Source organism: Pan paniscus, chromosome 10, assembly GCF_029289425.2.
Source record: "Pan paniscus chromosome 10, NHGRI_mPanPan1-v2.0_pri, whole genome shotgun sequence".
In the NCBI taxonomy this organism is placed as follows: Eukaryota; Metazoa; Chordata; class Mammalia; order Primates; family Hominidae; genus Pan; species Pan paniscus.
The window spans coordinates 32,029,561-32,043,159 of NC_073259.2; the positions used below are offsets into that span (position 1 = coordinate 32,029,561).

Below are 13,599 nucleotides of genomic sequence, written 5' to 3' on the forward strand. Positions count from 1 at the left end.
TCAAGGTAAAGTCATGTCTTTTTCTGATTTCTAAATCAATTTACTGAAATTTCATCTAGTTCTGGTCAATAACTTGCCTAATCAACTCAAGAAAATAGTAATCAAAATATTTTATGATATATGAATACAGAATACTTTTAAATTTTAGAATAGTTGGTTAGTTTTGAAAAAAATTATAAAATATTAAACTTAATAATATACGTTCTCCGAAGAAATATGAAAACCCACATCTATCCTACATAATTTAGTCCAATAATAGTATCTACTTAGCAGCTAATGTTTTGTAATAGTCTTGTAGTCAGTGAGGTTTTGATAAGGGCATTAAATCAGTAGGAAAAAAAAGGCACTAATTCAAAATATCAACAGCGTTATCTCAAAACTTAAAGCAAATCACCCAGAATATTTAAATAATTACATAAAATAAATATACTGTTAGTACTTGTATTAGTCTGTTCTCACACAGCTATAGAGAACTACCTGAGACTGGGTAACTTATGAAGAAAAGAGGTTTAATTGACTTACAATTCCGTGGGCTGTACAAGAAGCATGGCTAGGAGGCCTCAGGAAACTTACAATCATGATGGAAGGCGAAGGGGAAGCAAGCACATCTTATCATGGAGGAGCAGGAGAGAGTGCGAAGGGGGAAGTGCTACACACAAACAACCGTATCTCATGAGAACTCATTCACTATCACAAGAACAGCAAGGGGGAAATCTGCCTCTATGATCTAAACACCTCCCAGCAGGCACCTCCTCCAACACATGGGGGATTACAATTTGACATGAGATTTGGGTGGGAACACATAGCCAAGCCTTATCAGTACTGCTTTCTACTTTGGCAGGGTTGTATTTTTTTCTTTTTGTTCTTTTTATTAAAGTGAACATGTATACAGAAACATGCACTAATCATCAGTATCTTGTGATAAATTTCCAAAGTGGACACACCCATGTAAATTGCACCAAGATCAAGAAACAAAACATTACCTAGAAAGAGGATAAAGGAAGAAGCCAAGGAAGGGAGCTGTTTTAATCTTTCTATAAAAATGAATAAATGTTTCCTGACGGCAGAAATAATTTTTGCTTTTGGCAAAAATACCAAAAATACTGACAAATATAAATAAAATGTCTACCTAGATATAACCACTGTTGACATTCTGATATTTCTTCTGGATGTTTTTTCTATTAATACAGGCATCTGTGTACATAACATGTTATAAACAAATGTGGAAATTTCCTCTTCATTGAGTTTTGTGATCTAATTTACATATGGGGGAACATTACAGGCGTAGGGGTAGTAACGCAAAAGCCTTGAGGTGCAAATGTGCTTGGCATGTTTTAGAATAGCCTGATACATCAATGTGGCTGAAGTAGAATAAGTGAGGTAGAAATGAGACTATAAAGGTACTTCTGTAGGATTATATACACTTCTGTGACCTATCAAAGTATTTATATTTTAATCTGAGCAAAAGAGAAAGCTATTGAGGAGTTGGGAAGACAAGTGGCATGATATGACTGACATTTTAAATGTTCACTTTTGCTGGTAGTGAAGAACACTGCAGAAGGTCCGATAAGGTTTGGCTCTGTGTCCCCACCCAAATCTCATGCCGAATTGTAATCCCCAGTGTTTGAGGAGGCACCTGGTGGGAGATGACTGGATCATGGGGGCAGATTTCCCCCTTGCTGTTCCCATGACAGTGAGTGAGTTCTCATGTGATCTGGTTGTTTGAAAGTGTGTAGCACTTCCCCCTTTGCTCTATCTCTCTTGCTATGCCATGGTAAGATGTGGTTGCTTCCCCTTTGCCTTCCACCATGACTGTTAAGTTTCCTGAGGCCTTCTAGCCATGCTTCCTGTACGGCCTATGGAACTGTAAGTCAATTAAACCTCTTTTCTTCATAAATTACCTAGTCTCCAGTAGTTCTTTATAGCAGTGCGAGAATGGACTAATTCAAGGTCAAAGGTGGGAAACTAGGCTACTGCAACAATCCTAACCAAAGTGGTAGCAATGGAAGCAGTGTTAAGTGGTCTGACTGAGAATAAATTCTGAAGGAATTGCTAAGAAGATATGCTGCTAGATTACATGAAGGGTGACAAATAAAAGAATCAGAAATGATTTTTGGCCTAAGCAATTGGAAGAGCAGAAGTGGGAATTATGGAGATAAGGAAGAATGACAGAGCCTAAGGTTTTTGGGGAAAGGGAGCTTAGTTTTATACCTGATAGTCTTCTTGAGAAGCCTGTCAGATATATAAATGAAGATATGGGATAGTTCAAACTGGAATTATGGGAGACTTCAGGGCAGGACCTATCAACTTAAAAGATATCAACACATGGAAAATATTTAAAGCCAGGAGAACAAAAGAAATCACCAAGGAAAGGAGGGCTGGGAGAATATGGAGACACTGATATTTTGAGATAAAGAATATGAAGAAGGTTTTACAAAGGACTCCAACAAGATGCAGCCAGTGAGAAACTGTGCCCAGGAAGCCAAGTGAAGAGAAAGTGCTTCTAGATAGAAAAGTAGTTTATCTGTGTTGTACTTTGCTGGCAGGTCAGGAAAATGGAAGATTTCTATATTACCACTGGATTTGTCAATGGCAAGGTCATGAGAGACTATGACAGTAGTAGTACCAACGGAGTGGTAGGTTTCGACGTCTAATGTAGTGGGCTCAAGAGAAAATGGGAGCAGAGAAAGTGGTGGCCAGAATGCAGGATGCTAAAATTGAGATCTGGCAAGTGCAGTTACAGATAACAACAGTCTAGGGTTTAACTATAATAATTGGTGGCTGAGCTTGGCTGACGGTTGAGATCACTGAAGTTGAGAATGGTCAAAGGACTGACAGTGTGTGCTTATTTTTCCACATATTAATTCAACTGTACTAGCCAGTTAATGAAAAGCATACAGAGGTAGAAAAATAATACAGGTTACTCACAAAAATTAGAAATTAAAAAATATTAATACAGGTCATAGAAATTAAATCATATTTTTCAAGAAGTTTTATGTTTTTGGTAGTTAATCTTAAAGGAAAATAAAACTATTATTTTATTTCTTACTTAAACATGCTCAATGCTCAAATATATCAATTTTGGCAGAAAACATTTGAAGGCAGAAGATTTTGGCCCTGATAGGTAAATCATTTAGACATGGCCTATGGCCTGCTATCATTTTTACTATATATCGATGTAAGTAGTACTAGCTGAAAACAGAATATTTTATTAATTTGGTAACAAGAGAAAACAGACACTTATATTTCCTAAATCTGTTCATAAAATTTATACAGCTGTATTTCACATACATAGCTATTTTAATCATTTTCAATCAAGATTTCTTAAAAGACCATAAGGGAAAAATACATATCCATCTTAAGTTCCTTATGTAAATTCTGTGTTTCAAAACCCACTTCCTTTAGAAAAACAAAATCAGCCCAGTTAATATCTCCAAAATGAATATTCCTTTAGCATACACAGATTGTGTAAGGCAGCAACTGAGAGATGAGACTCTGGTTTAAGAGCTCTGCTTATGAAGTTAAAGTACTAGCTCTACCACTTGGTACCAGGGTGAATTGAGGTAGATTCTAAATCTCAGCTTCATTATCTGTAAGAGGAAGATACCTGCTTGTTTAACTTCAAACAAGAAAATTCCTGTAAAGTGCTTAAAACATAGTAAATATTCAACAACTGTTAACCTGTACTATAACCATAACCATGAAGTGTCTAAAATTCCTGACTTGACTAATTTTTGCAAACCTTTTTGCTTAAAAAGAAGACTCATTCTACCACAGACTTTCAAATTTTTTAAACTAAGAGCTATAATAAGAAATTGTGACCCAGGACATAAACATATATGTTGATATTTTATATTCTAATATCTCCCATTCAATTTTCTTTACTCCCAAAACTGTTTAATGAACCACCAAAATATCAACAATCCAGTTTGAAAAACAATGATTTAGTACAGTAAAAAATTATAGCTATGCAAAAATTGGGTTCATATATAATGTTAAAGTACATATCCAATTTATCTAGCATTTTAAAGTATTAGTATCTATGTTGATTAAAATCTATGCTAGATTGTAAACTTTTTGAAGCAGTGATCCTTTATAAATTACATATCTTCGTGACAAATTCTTACACAGTTCTTATCATGAGAACCCATAATTCTTGTTTTGAATTCAGAAATTAAATCAGTTGCTGATTTTCCTGAGTTTCAAAATACCTAGTATAATAATGGTCTAAAATAATATCTCTGATGGTCTCATATTTAATTTTCCTATCAAAATGAGGCAGGGAGAGAAGAAAATACCAAACTTTAAAAATAACTAGAAAACATTATTTTAAGAGGTAGCTTCTCATTTATATTCCAATTGGCTATAAACTTCAGAGACGACTCTCTGAATTAATTTTAACAGACTACCCTTATTAAATTTATAGACTCTTCTCATGTACATATTCATATGATTAAAATAATTTTCATATGTTGAAAACTTTGTTTTCAATATGTAGAAATATCTTATTTTCCTGAATATATTCTACAAATGTGGAAATTCAAAAGTCAAGCAATTTATCTGTAATAATAATTATAATAAAACTTACATATGAAATTCCTTATCTTTTAAGCATTCATTTTAGAAAGATGACTCTATGGGCTTTTTTTTTTTTGAGATAAAGTCTCACTCTGTTGCCAGGCTAGAGTACAGAGGTAAGGTTTCGGCCCACTGCAACCTCCACCTCCCGGTTCAAGCAATTTTTTTGCCTCAGCCTCCCAAGTAGCTGGGACTACAGGCGCACGCCCACTACACCCGGCTAATTTTTGTACTTTTAGTAGAGATGGGGTTTCACCATGTTGGCCAGGCTGGTCTCGAACTCCTCACTTCAGGCGATCCACCCGCCTGAGCCTCCCAAAGTGCTGGGATTACAGGTGTGAGCCACTGCGTCCGGCCAACTATCAGCTTATTGAAACTTAATCTCGAACTTATAAATGTTCTAGCTAAATGAAGAGGGGAGAATAAAGATTCATAACAGAATGCTGTATTTTATTTGGTGCAAACATTAGGATTAACCAAGCACTGAGTACTTGAATAATGCTACTATTTCATAAAAAATATGGGTGAAAAGGATTTTCCTGCTGTGAAGTGGGTAAGTGGTGAAAGAAAGCCAAATGCAGTTAATGAAATTCAGAAATACTTTCATTTACTTTAATGACTGGTTCCAACAAGGAAATCTTATGCCATGCTATAATTCATAAATTGGCTAATCTCTCTTCCAAGCTGGGTTCTACAAGTTATGTGTCCTTCTTCACTGTTCATTTGTATTTTCTAAGATCAATGGTATTACCATTAATCTTGTTTAACAACTTCATTTGAAATTAAATACTTTAAAAATTCTTGAGTTGTTTTATGAAACAAAAACCATGTAATTTTTATTAAATTCATAATCATTTATTTTAAAAAACATTTTATTCAATCTATTCTTTACCTAAAATTAAAAATGTATCTTTTAAATAGAAAGAAAACAATTTATATATATTTTAATATATAGAGAGAATTAAGTTCACTTATATTTGACTTATAACTGCTTACGCTACTCATTAATTTGAAAAATCAATGTGTCAAAATAATGCTAAGCCTGCTGCCTTGGCTACTTGACTGTATTTATAGTACCAAAGAATAAATAGGAGAAAAAAGGAAATAACCAATTGTCATTTTCCATGCTACCTTACCAAGTTTTAATTAAGTTTTTATTTAAAGGTCTATGTTACAAATGACACACCAGTTGCTAAATAAAAACAATAATTATTTGATGTTTTATAAAAAAGCAAAACAGCACAAATGTTAAAATTCATTTAATAAATGCAAAAGCATACAAGAAACAATAAATAATTTAACTCTAAGACATTGTATCAAAGCTGGAAATCAAATGTCTATATATAAATCCCTAAAATGGTTATCATCCAAGTAGCATATACAAAGATAATTCTAATTAAATATCTAATAGCAATGGTTTAAAAACAAGACAGGATCTTGAATTACCTATTGTGTCAGCTTTGCTAAATCTTCGAGTTACAACATTATTCATGTTTCCATTTTCACATAGCTTCAATTCTGTGAGATATACTTCTACTTTGCAGTGCTTTACAAACATACCCTGTTCAACCACCTAAAATAATGAAACAAAACAAATCAGTGTCACCTATATCAATATATTTCACTCTAATAACAATACATTTAAAGAGACTTTAGAAAACCGCAGATCTCCAGTGAAAAACCAGTCACTATTAAAGCCTGTCAATACATATAAAAAAAGATACTGGATAGTTAAAACTTCAAAAGCAAGAAAACTTTTTGGAAATTTTGATATTTAAAAGAAAGAAATAATCATGATTTTAAAACATTAAGTGACAGTTTGGAAAGGCATTCTATTGATCTATGAAGATATACCAGTACACCATAAATAATTAATATTCAGTATTTATAATGAGAAAGATTACCCAAAATGACTATGTGCAAATATATATGTACATTCTCTGTTTATACATTATAATACAAATAAACAGAGTTCTGATTGAAGATACAAACATACTTCTTAGCTTTTAGTAGTGATCCCAAGCAGAAAACCTTTAAAAAGGTGTTTATACAATTTGAACTTAATGGCTATATTATCACTGTTATGTTAAAATATATCTATTAAAATGATAACTCCAAATCACTGTTGCCAAAATATCCAGCTATGGCTAGGTAACTGATATGTTAGTTTCACCCTACAGTGACTTACTTTGTTTGACCTTTAACTACACACTTAGTAATTCTATGTAGCAATTAAAAGAAAGCTGTTAAGCATGCAAGCCATAAAGCATAAAAAGGAAATATGTATATATTAAGGTCACCTTTTAAATAAGTATAATTCCTTTTGATCTTCTAAAGGTTAACTGTAGGATTTCAGTCATGAATACTGTTTCTGAAAATAGTAATAGGCCTGATATGTGATCCATTAGACAAATATGGCAAAAGGGAGGCTCCAAATGACCGTTGGATATACTCACAAGCTTACATCAATTCAAAAAAGGACTTTACAAACTTGTCTTTCACTGCATGGAAAAAATTCAAATGCAGTTCATCTAGTATTTACTATCTAATCCAACACACATTTTTATGATACTTTGTCATATATATTTTCTTAATCATACTTGTTACAATTTTTTTAAACAGGTAGCAGCCTGTACCTCTCCTTCTGCTAATAAATGTAATTTGTTTTGTAAAACCAATATGTTAAACTACTGAGATTTGTTTTAAACATCTTAGGCTGATTTACTTCATGGTTACAAATGTAGTAACATTTAATTTTATAAGATTACTTGTAGTTATATTTAAGTAGAGAAACAAGGAATCAAATATTCTTATCAGTCAGTAATTTCTATACTTGGGCTCAATAGCTGAGTAAAATCCTAAAATAAACTACATTAAAGTAGCTACTAATCACTGGTAGTAAATAAAACTAAGGTAAACTGCAGGCCTCATTTTTATGGAAGAAAAAGAAAAATGGAATGACCAACACAAAGCAGGAAAAGGAATAAGTATGGTTAAAAAACAAAACCCCCATTATGATTTATATTGAGGTATATACTTTCTAAATAGGCATAGTTTTCTAAAACTGAAAATACATTTTCATAATACTATAGATATTTTCCTGGAAAGAATCTGGTGACTTAACTGTCAGAGTTATTGTGAGATCTACGAAAACAAAATATCAAGAATATTTCAAAATCCACACTACTGGGATTCAGAATTTTTCTCAACATTTTTTTCTTCTTTCCTACATTTTACATTGCTAAAACCTTCATCATCACTACTCAGAATACTGCTACTATATTTATAAGATATTTATTTTACTAATTCCCAAAGTAGTGTATTAACAAGGTGTCGTTTTTAAAAATATGAGTTTGTTGTCAAACTATTTTTATATGAAAAGGTCATACGATATGTACTATTAAAGCTTGAAAATAACAGCACCATAAAAAGAAAAATAATTAGCACATTTACGAATCAATGTTGTAATGGTCACATGTAGATTATTTGCTTATATAATCTCCTTCATATTTGTTTACATAAAATCTCCTTCCTACCTTAATTAAAAATGTATGCATTGAAAATGATGGTCATGAAGACTAACAGGAAAAAACAAGCTTATAAAAAAAGTATAGTTTTATTTACCTAATTATTATAACTATTAAAATATGTATTTGAAATAAGATCGGAAGAGGGATATTCAGAAGTGATAGTTATGTTTCAGTATTATAGATGATAGTTACAATGTTTACTCTAAGTGAATTATAACACTGTTATATTACCATAAATAAAAAGTGAGTACATGATGAAATCTGGTTCCTTGTCCAAAATTTAAGACTTATGTATATGTAAACATATTTTCATTAATTTATAACCATAATGAAGGCAAAGTCTCTTTACTAAGTATTTGAGCTACATATAAGTTTACAGAGGATTAAAATAAATAATTTCTATTTGTTTATTTTTTGCTGTGAATATTTAGGGCATTTTTTACAAGACCATTAAACATATTAAATAAACCTAATATAGTCTACCCTTTATGTCTGTGTATGAAAAGTTTCATGGAAACTTTACCTTCATTCCAAGTGCCTCCCTCCCTGAAATGGGAAGAGAAATAAAAGTAATTTCTAAAAAAATCTAGTACTATATAAACAATTTCATAATACCAGGCCTCTAACAGACTGACTTACTCTTTTGTAGAGCTAGCTTCATTCATTTTAAAAGCATTTATTGAGTACCTACATTTGGTGCAGATAAATTAGACCTAGATCCTGGAGTCTGAGTGAGAACAGATAACGGTGAAGACAGAGAAGTAGATAAATACAACAAAACTATGAAATCATAGTTCTTAATGTGTAAGAAACAAATCCTATATATGTGATTTTCCATCCACAAATACTTCAGAATATTCAGAAACAAAGACTCAAACATAACCACAATACCATCATCACACCTAAAAAATTAAAACTAATCAATTAATATCAAATATCCAGTCAAAAGTCAAATTTTTCCTTCTGTCTCGTTTTTAATGTATTGTTTGAATCAGCATCCAAATAAGGTCCATATATTGCAATAGACTAATTCGTCTCTTAAGAGTCTTTTAACCTAGAAGTTCTCCATCTTTCCTATTCTTGTAATTTTTACTTTAGACCACTTCATAGATGGTGACATACACTCACTCTAAACAGGATGCAAATATCTAGCTGCTCCTTTTTTTGTGATGCTGGTAGACATTAAAGCCAATGCCTAGATCCAGTGATGGGCAAACTTATGAACTAAGTTTGGCTAAACTTAGGTTTAGATGGCTAAATCTACCCATCAATCTATTTTTGTATATAGTGCTTTACCGGAACACAACAACGCCCATTCATTTATGTTTACGGCTACTTTCATACCCAATTATTAATTATCTAGAGCTGCTTTTATGCCTAAATCAGCAAAGTTTAGTCATTTCAAAAGAAACTAAAGGGCGCATAAAGCTAAAAATATTTACTATCTGGCCCTTTACAGAAAAACGTTAGTGACCTACTCCTTCTCCTACATCTTCAGCTTCTAGACCTTCAGCCTAGATCCATTAATTCATTAAGTCTTCTTTAATTTTACCCAGTAATGTTTTACAATTTTCAGTATAGAAAAACACAGTTCTTACTAGGTTTATTCCTAAGTATTTTGACCTGTAAATGTTATTTTAAAATTCAACCTTATTAAGAGACAACCTGTTGAAGTGTAGAAAATATTTATAAGCTATTCATCCAACAGAAGACTAATATCCAGAATATACAAGGACTCAACAACTCAACAGGTAAAAACCAATCCCATTTAAAAGTAGGCAAAGGACATGAATAGACATTTCTCAAAAGACAAATGAATGGCCAACAGGTATATAAAAATGTTCAACATCACTAATCATCAGAGAAATGCAAATCAAAACCACAATGAGATATCACCTTAACCAAGCCATAATGGTTATTATTAAAAAGACAAAAGACAACAGATGTTAGCGAAGATGCGGAGAAAAGGGAACACTTATACACTGTTGATGGGAATGTAAACTAGTACAGCCACTACAGAAAACAGTGTGGAGATTTCTCAAAAATCTAAAAACAGAATTACCATTGAATCCAGCAATCCTACTACCGCATATCTACCCAAAGGAAAAGAAGTCAGTATATGAAAGGGATACCTGCACTCACATGTTTATTGTAGCACTATCTACAATAGCAAGATATGGAACCAACCTAGGTGCTCATCAATGGATGAATGGATAAATATTGTATATATATATAAACAATGGAGTACTATTCCGCCATTACAAAGAATGAAATCATGTCTTTTGCAGCAACATGGATGAAGCCGGAGGAAGTTATATTAAGTGAAATAAGCCAGGGACGAAATGACAAATATCATCTGTTCTTACTTATACGTGGAAGCTAAAAAATTTGATCACATGAAGTAAAGAGTGGAAAGATAGATAACAGACACTGGGAAGGATAAGGAAGGGAGCAGGGAAGGATGAAGGGAACTGGCTTAAAAGTACAAACATACAGTAAGATGGAATAAATTCAATGTTTGATAGCAGAGCAGGGTGACTATACTTAACAAAAATGTATTGAATTTGGGTGAAGGACACCCAAAATACCCTGACTTCATTACTACTTATTATATACATGTAACAAATTTTCTCATGTACACCACTAATTTGTACAAATAAAAATAAACTTTATTTGTTGCCAATAAAAAACTGGTTTCCCTATACTGCCCTTATATCAGGCAACCTGTTAAATTTACCTATTAATTCTAATTGTTTACCGGTACATATTTTTGGAATTTTAAACCTGTAGAATCATGCCTTCTAAAAACACTGACAGTCTTGTATCTTCTTTTACAAGATTCACTCTTTTAGTTCTTTTTACTATATTACCATACTGGCTAAGATTTCTAACACAGTTATTCTTGACTTGGGAAGAACTTTTAATATTTTACCAATAAGTACAATATTTACAGGCGATTTCTAGTCCTAGTTTTCTAGGAGTTTTTTTTTTAAGATCATACATGGATGTTGAGCATCAAATGTTCTTTGTACATCTATTGAGATTATTTTTCTTCTTTAGTCTGCTAAAATTATGAATGCTTTTCAAAGTTAAAATTGTATTCTTTGAAAAATATCCACCTTGGTCATTTTTGTCCTTTTTACGTAATGCTGGATTTGTCTTGCTAACATTGTGTTTGGGACTTAAGCATCTATGTTCATGAGTGAGACCAGCCTGTAATTTTTCTTTCTTGTAATGTCCTTCAGGTTTTATGTCATGTTTATGCTAGCCTTATAAAATAAGTTGGGGAGTACTGCTTCTATTCTCAGAAAGAATCTGTATGGTATTGGTTTATGGCTTCCCTAAATATTTGGTAGAATACACTGGTAAAGATTTCTTGGCCTGAAGCTTTCTTTGTGGGAAGGTTTTCAATGACTCAATTTCTTTAATCACATAGGTGAATTCGAGTTTCCTATTTCTTACTGTATTGACATTTTAAAGTTTTGTTTGTCTAGAAATTATCCACTTCATCTAAATTTTCAAATTTACATAAAACTGTTCAAAACATAATCTTTTCAAAAAAGTCTTTAGACTCTGCTATGATGTTTCCTTTTTCATTCGCAATATAGGTTATTTGTGCCTACTCTCTTTTTATTCTTAAACAATCCTGCCAGGACTCATCTTTACTTTACTGGTCTAATTTCACTGCTCTCTACAATGACTGAATTTTGTTCATTTAATGTAGGTTTGTTTTCTATTTTGTTAATGTCTACTTTATAATGTTTCTTCTTAAGTTCAATTTCCTTAACTTGTTGAGACAATAGATTTTCACTTTCTTTTCCAATATTTGCACTGAAGCTATAAAATTCCTTCTGAGAATTTCAGCCAATCTTTTAAGTTGTATTTTAATTATTATTCAGTTTAAAATATGCCTAATTTTCATTCTTCTCTTTGCCTCAAGGATTACTTAAAAGTATATTTTTCCATTTCTAGATAGTTGGGGGATAATCAGGTTATCTCTTTGTTACTGATTTTAGCTTAATCCCACTAATGACAGAAAATACAGTGAACAATTTCTATCATTTGAAGTTTACTGGAATTTTGATAACCCAGAATATGGTCAATTTTGCTTAAAAATTCCACTTAATAGAAATGTGTATTCTGCAATGACTAAGTACAATGTACATGTCAATTAGGTTATGGTGGTTAATCATGTTGTTCAAATCTTAATTACAAGCTCACTCATGTAGCTGTTGGCAGCCTCTGTTCCTCATTATGTGAGTCTCTCTATAGGGTAAGTTAAGGGCAAAGTTATGGCTTCGCCCAGAGTGAGTGATCCGAGGGGAGGGGATGAGGGAGGTATGTGCACTCCCAATAGAAGTACAGGCATCCATTAAGGACTAATCTCAGAAGTGACATACCACCACTTCTGCCACATGCTACTGACTGCATAGACCAATTGTCGTACAATGTGGGAAAGGATTACACAAGACTAAGGATTCTAAGAGGTCACAATCACTGGGGAGCATCTTTGAGGCTGGCTACCACAGTCTACCCCCTGGCCCCCAGTGATTCACAGTTCCTTCCCCCAAAATACAAAATACACTCAGCTCTTCCAAAGGCCCCGACTAGTCTCAATTCATTTTAGCAACCTGGAGTTCAGAAATTTGTCATCTATAATTGACAAATTATAAATTTTCTATAAGCTTTTGAAGACATATATTCCGAGACCCCTAGTGGATGCCTGAAACTACAAATAGCACACTAATCCCTATATTCACTATGTTTTTTCCTTTACAAACATACATACCTATGACGAAGTTTAATTTATTAATTACGCACACTAAGAGATTAACAATAGCTAATAATAAAATAGAACAATTAGAACAATATACTATAATAAAGGTTACGTGTATGTGGTCTCTCAAGGTAGCTTATCATATTGTACTCACCCTTTTTCTTGTAATGATATGAGATGATTAAATGTCTACCTGATGAGAAGAGGTGAAGTGAATGATGTATATTGTAACGCTGCATTATGCTACTAATGCCCTTCAACAAAGCACTGTGACAGTAGATTGATAACCAAGATGGCTACTAAGTGACAAATGGGAAGGTAGTGTATAGTGTCCATGGGGAGGACATGGAGTGGGATGGCATCATGTTACTCAGAATGGTGCACAATTTAAAACTCATGAATTGTTTATTTCCAGAATTTCCCACTTAATATTTTTGGACCATGGTTGCTTGCAGGTAACTGAAATCGCGGAAAGCAAAACCATAGATAAGGGGGACTACTGTAGTGTCTCTTGATGTATAGGCCTGTGAACTAAGAGACAAGTTTTCTGCCCCCCATACACCCAAAATAAAACGATGAAGCACACAGAACATAGCCTTTTAAATATTCCTGTTTTATAAGAGGGGAAATAGGAGGTACAAAGGAATCAATGGTCCATAACGATTACGAAATCTACCTGGACAAATACTAGAAATTCCTTGACTGGAACTCAGT

The 13,599-nt window shown here is 32.8% G+C and overlaps 1 protein-coding gene across 4 annotated transcripts in view; it reads right to left on the bottom strand.

Annotated features, from left to right (window-relative positions):
• The window catches only part of USP15 (ubiquitin specific peptidase 15), a 146,121-nt gene that overhangs the window by 85,233 nt on the left and 47,289 nt on the right, over positions 1–13,599 (bottom strand). For all 4 annotated transcript variants that reach the window (XM_003824818.7, XM_003824819.6, XM_034935534.3 and 1 more), the window contains one exon: positions 6,025–6,151. In XM_003824818.7, coding sequence (XP_003824866.1) covers positions 6,025–6,151 — 127 coding nt within the window. The remainder of the gene's footprint in view (positions 1–6,024; positions 6,152–13,599) is intronic.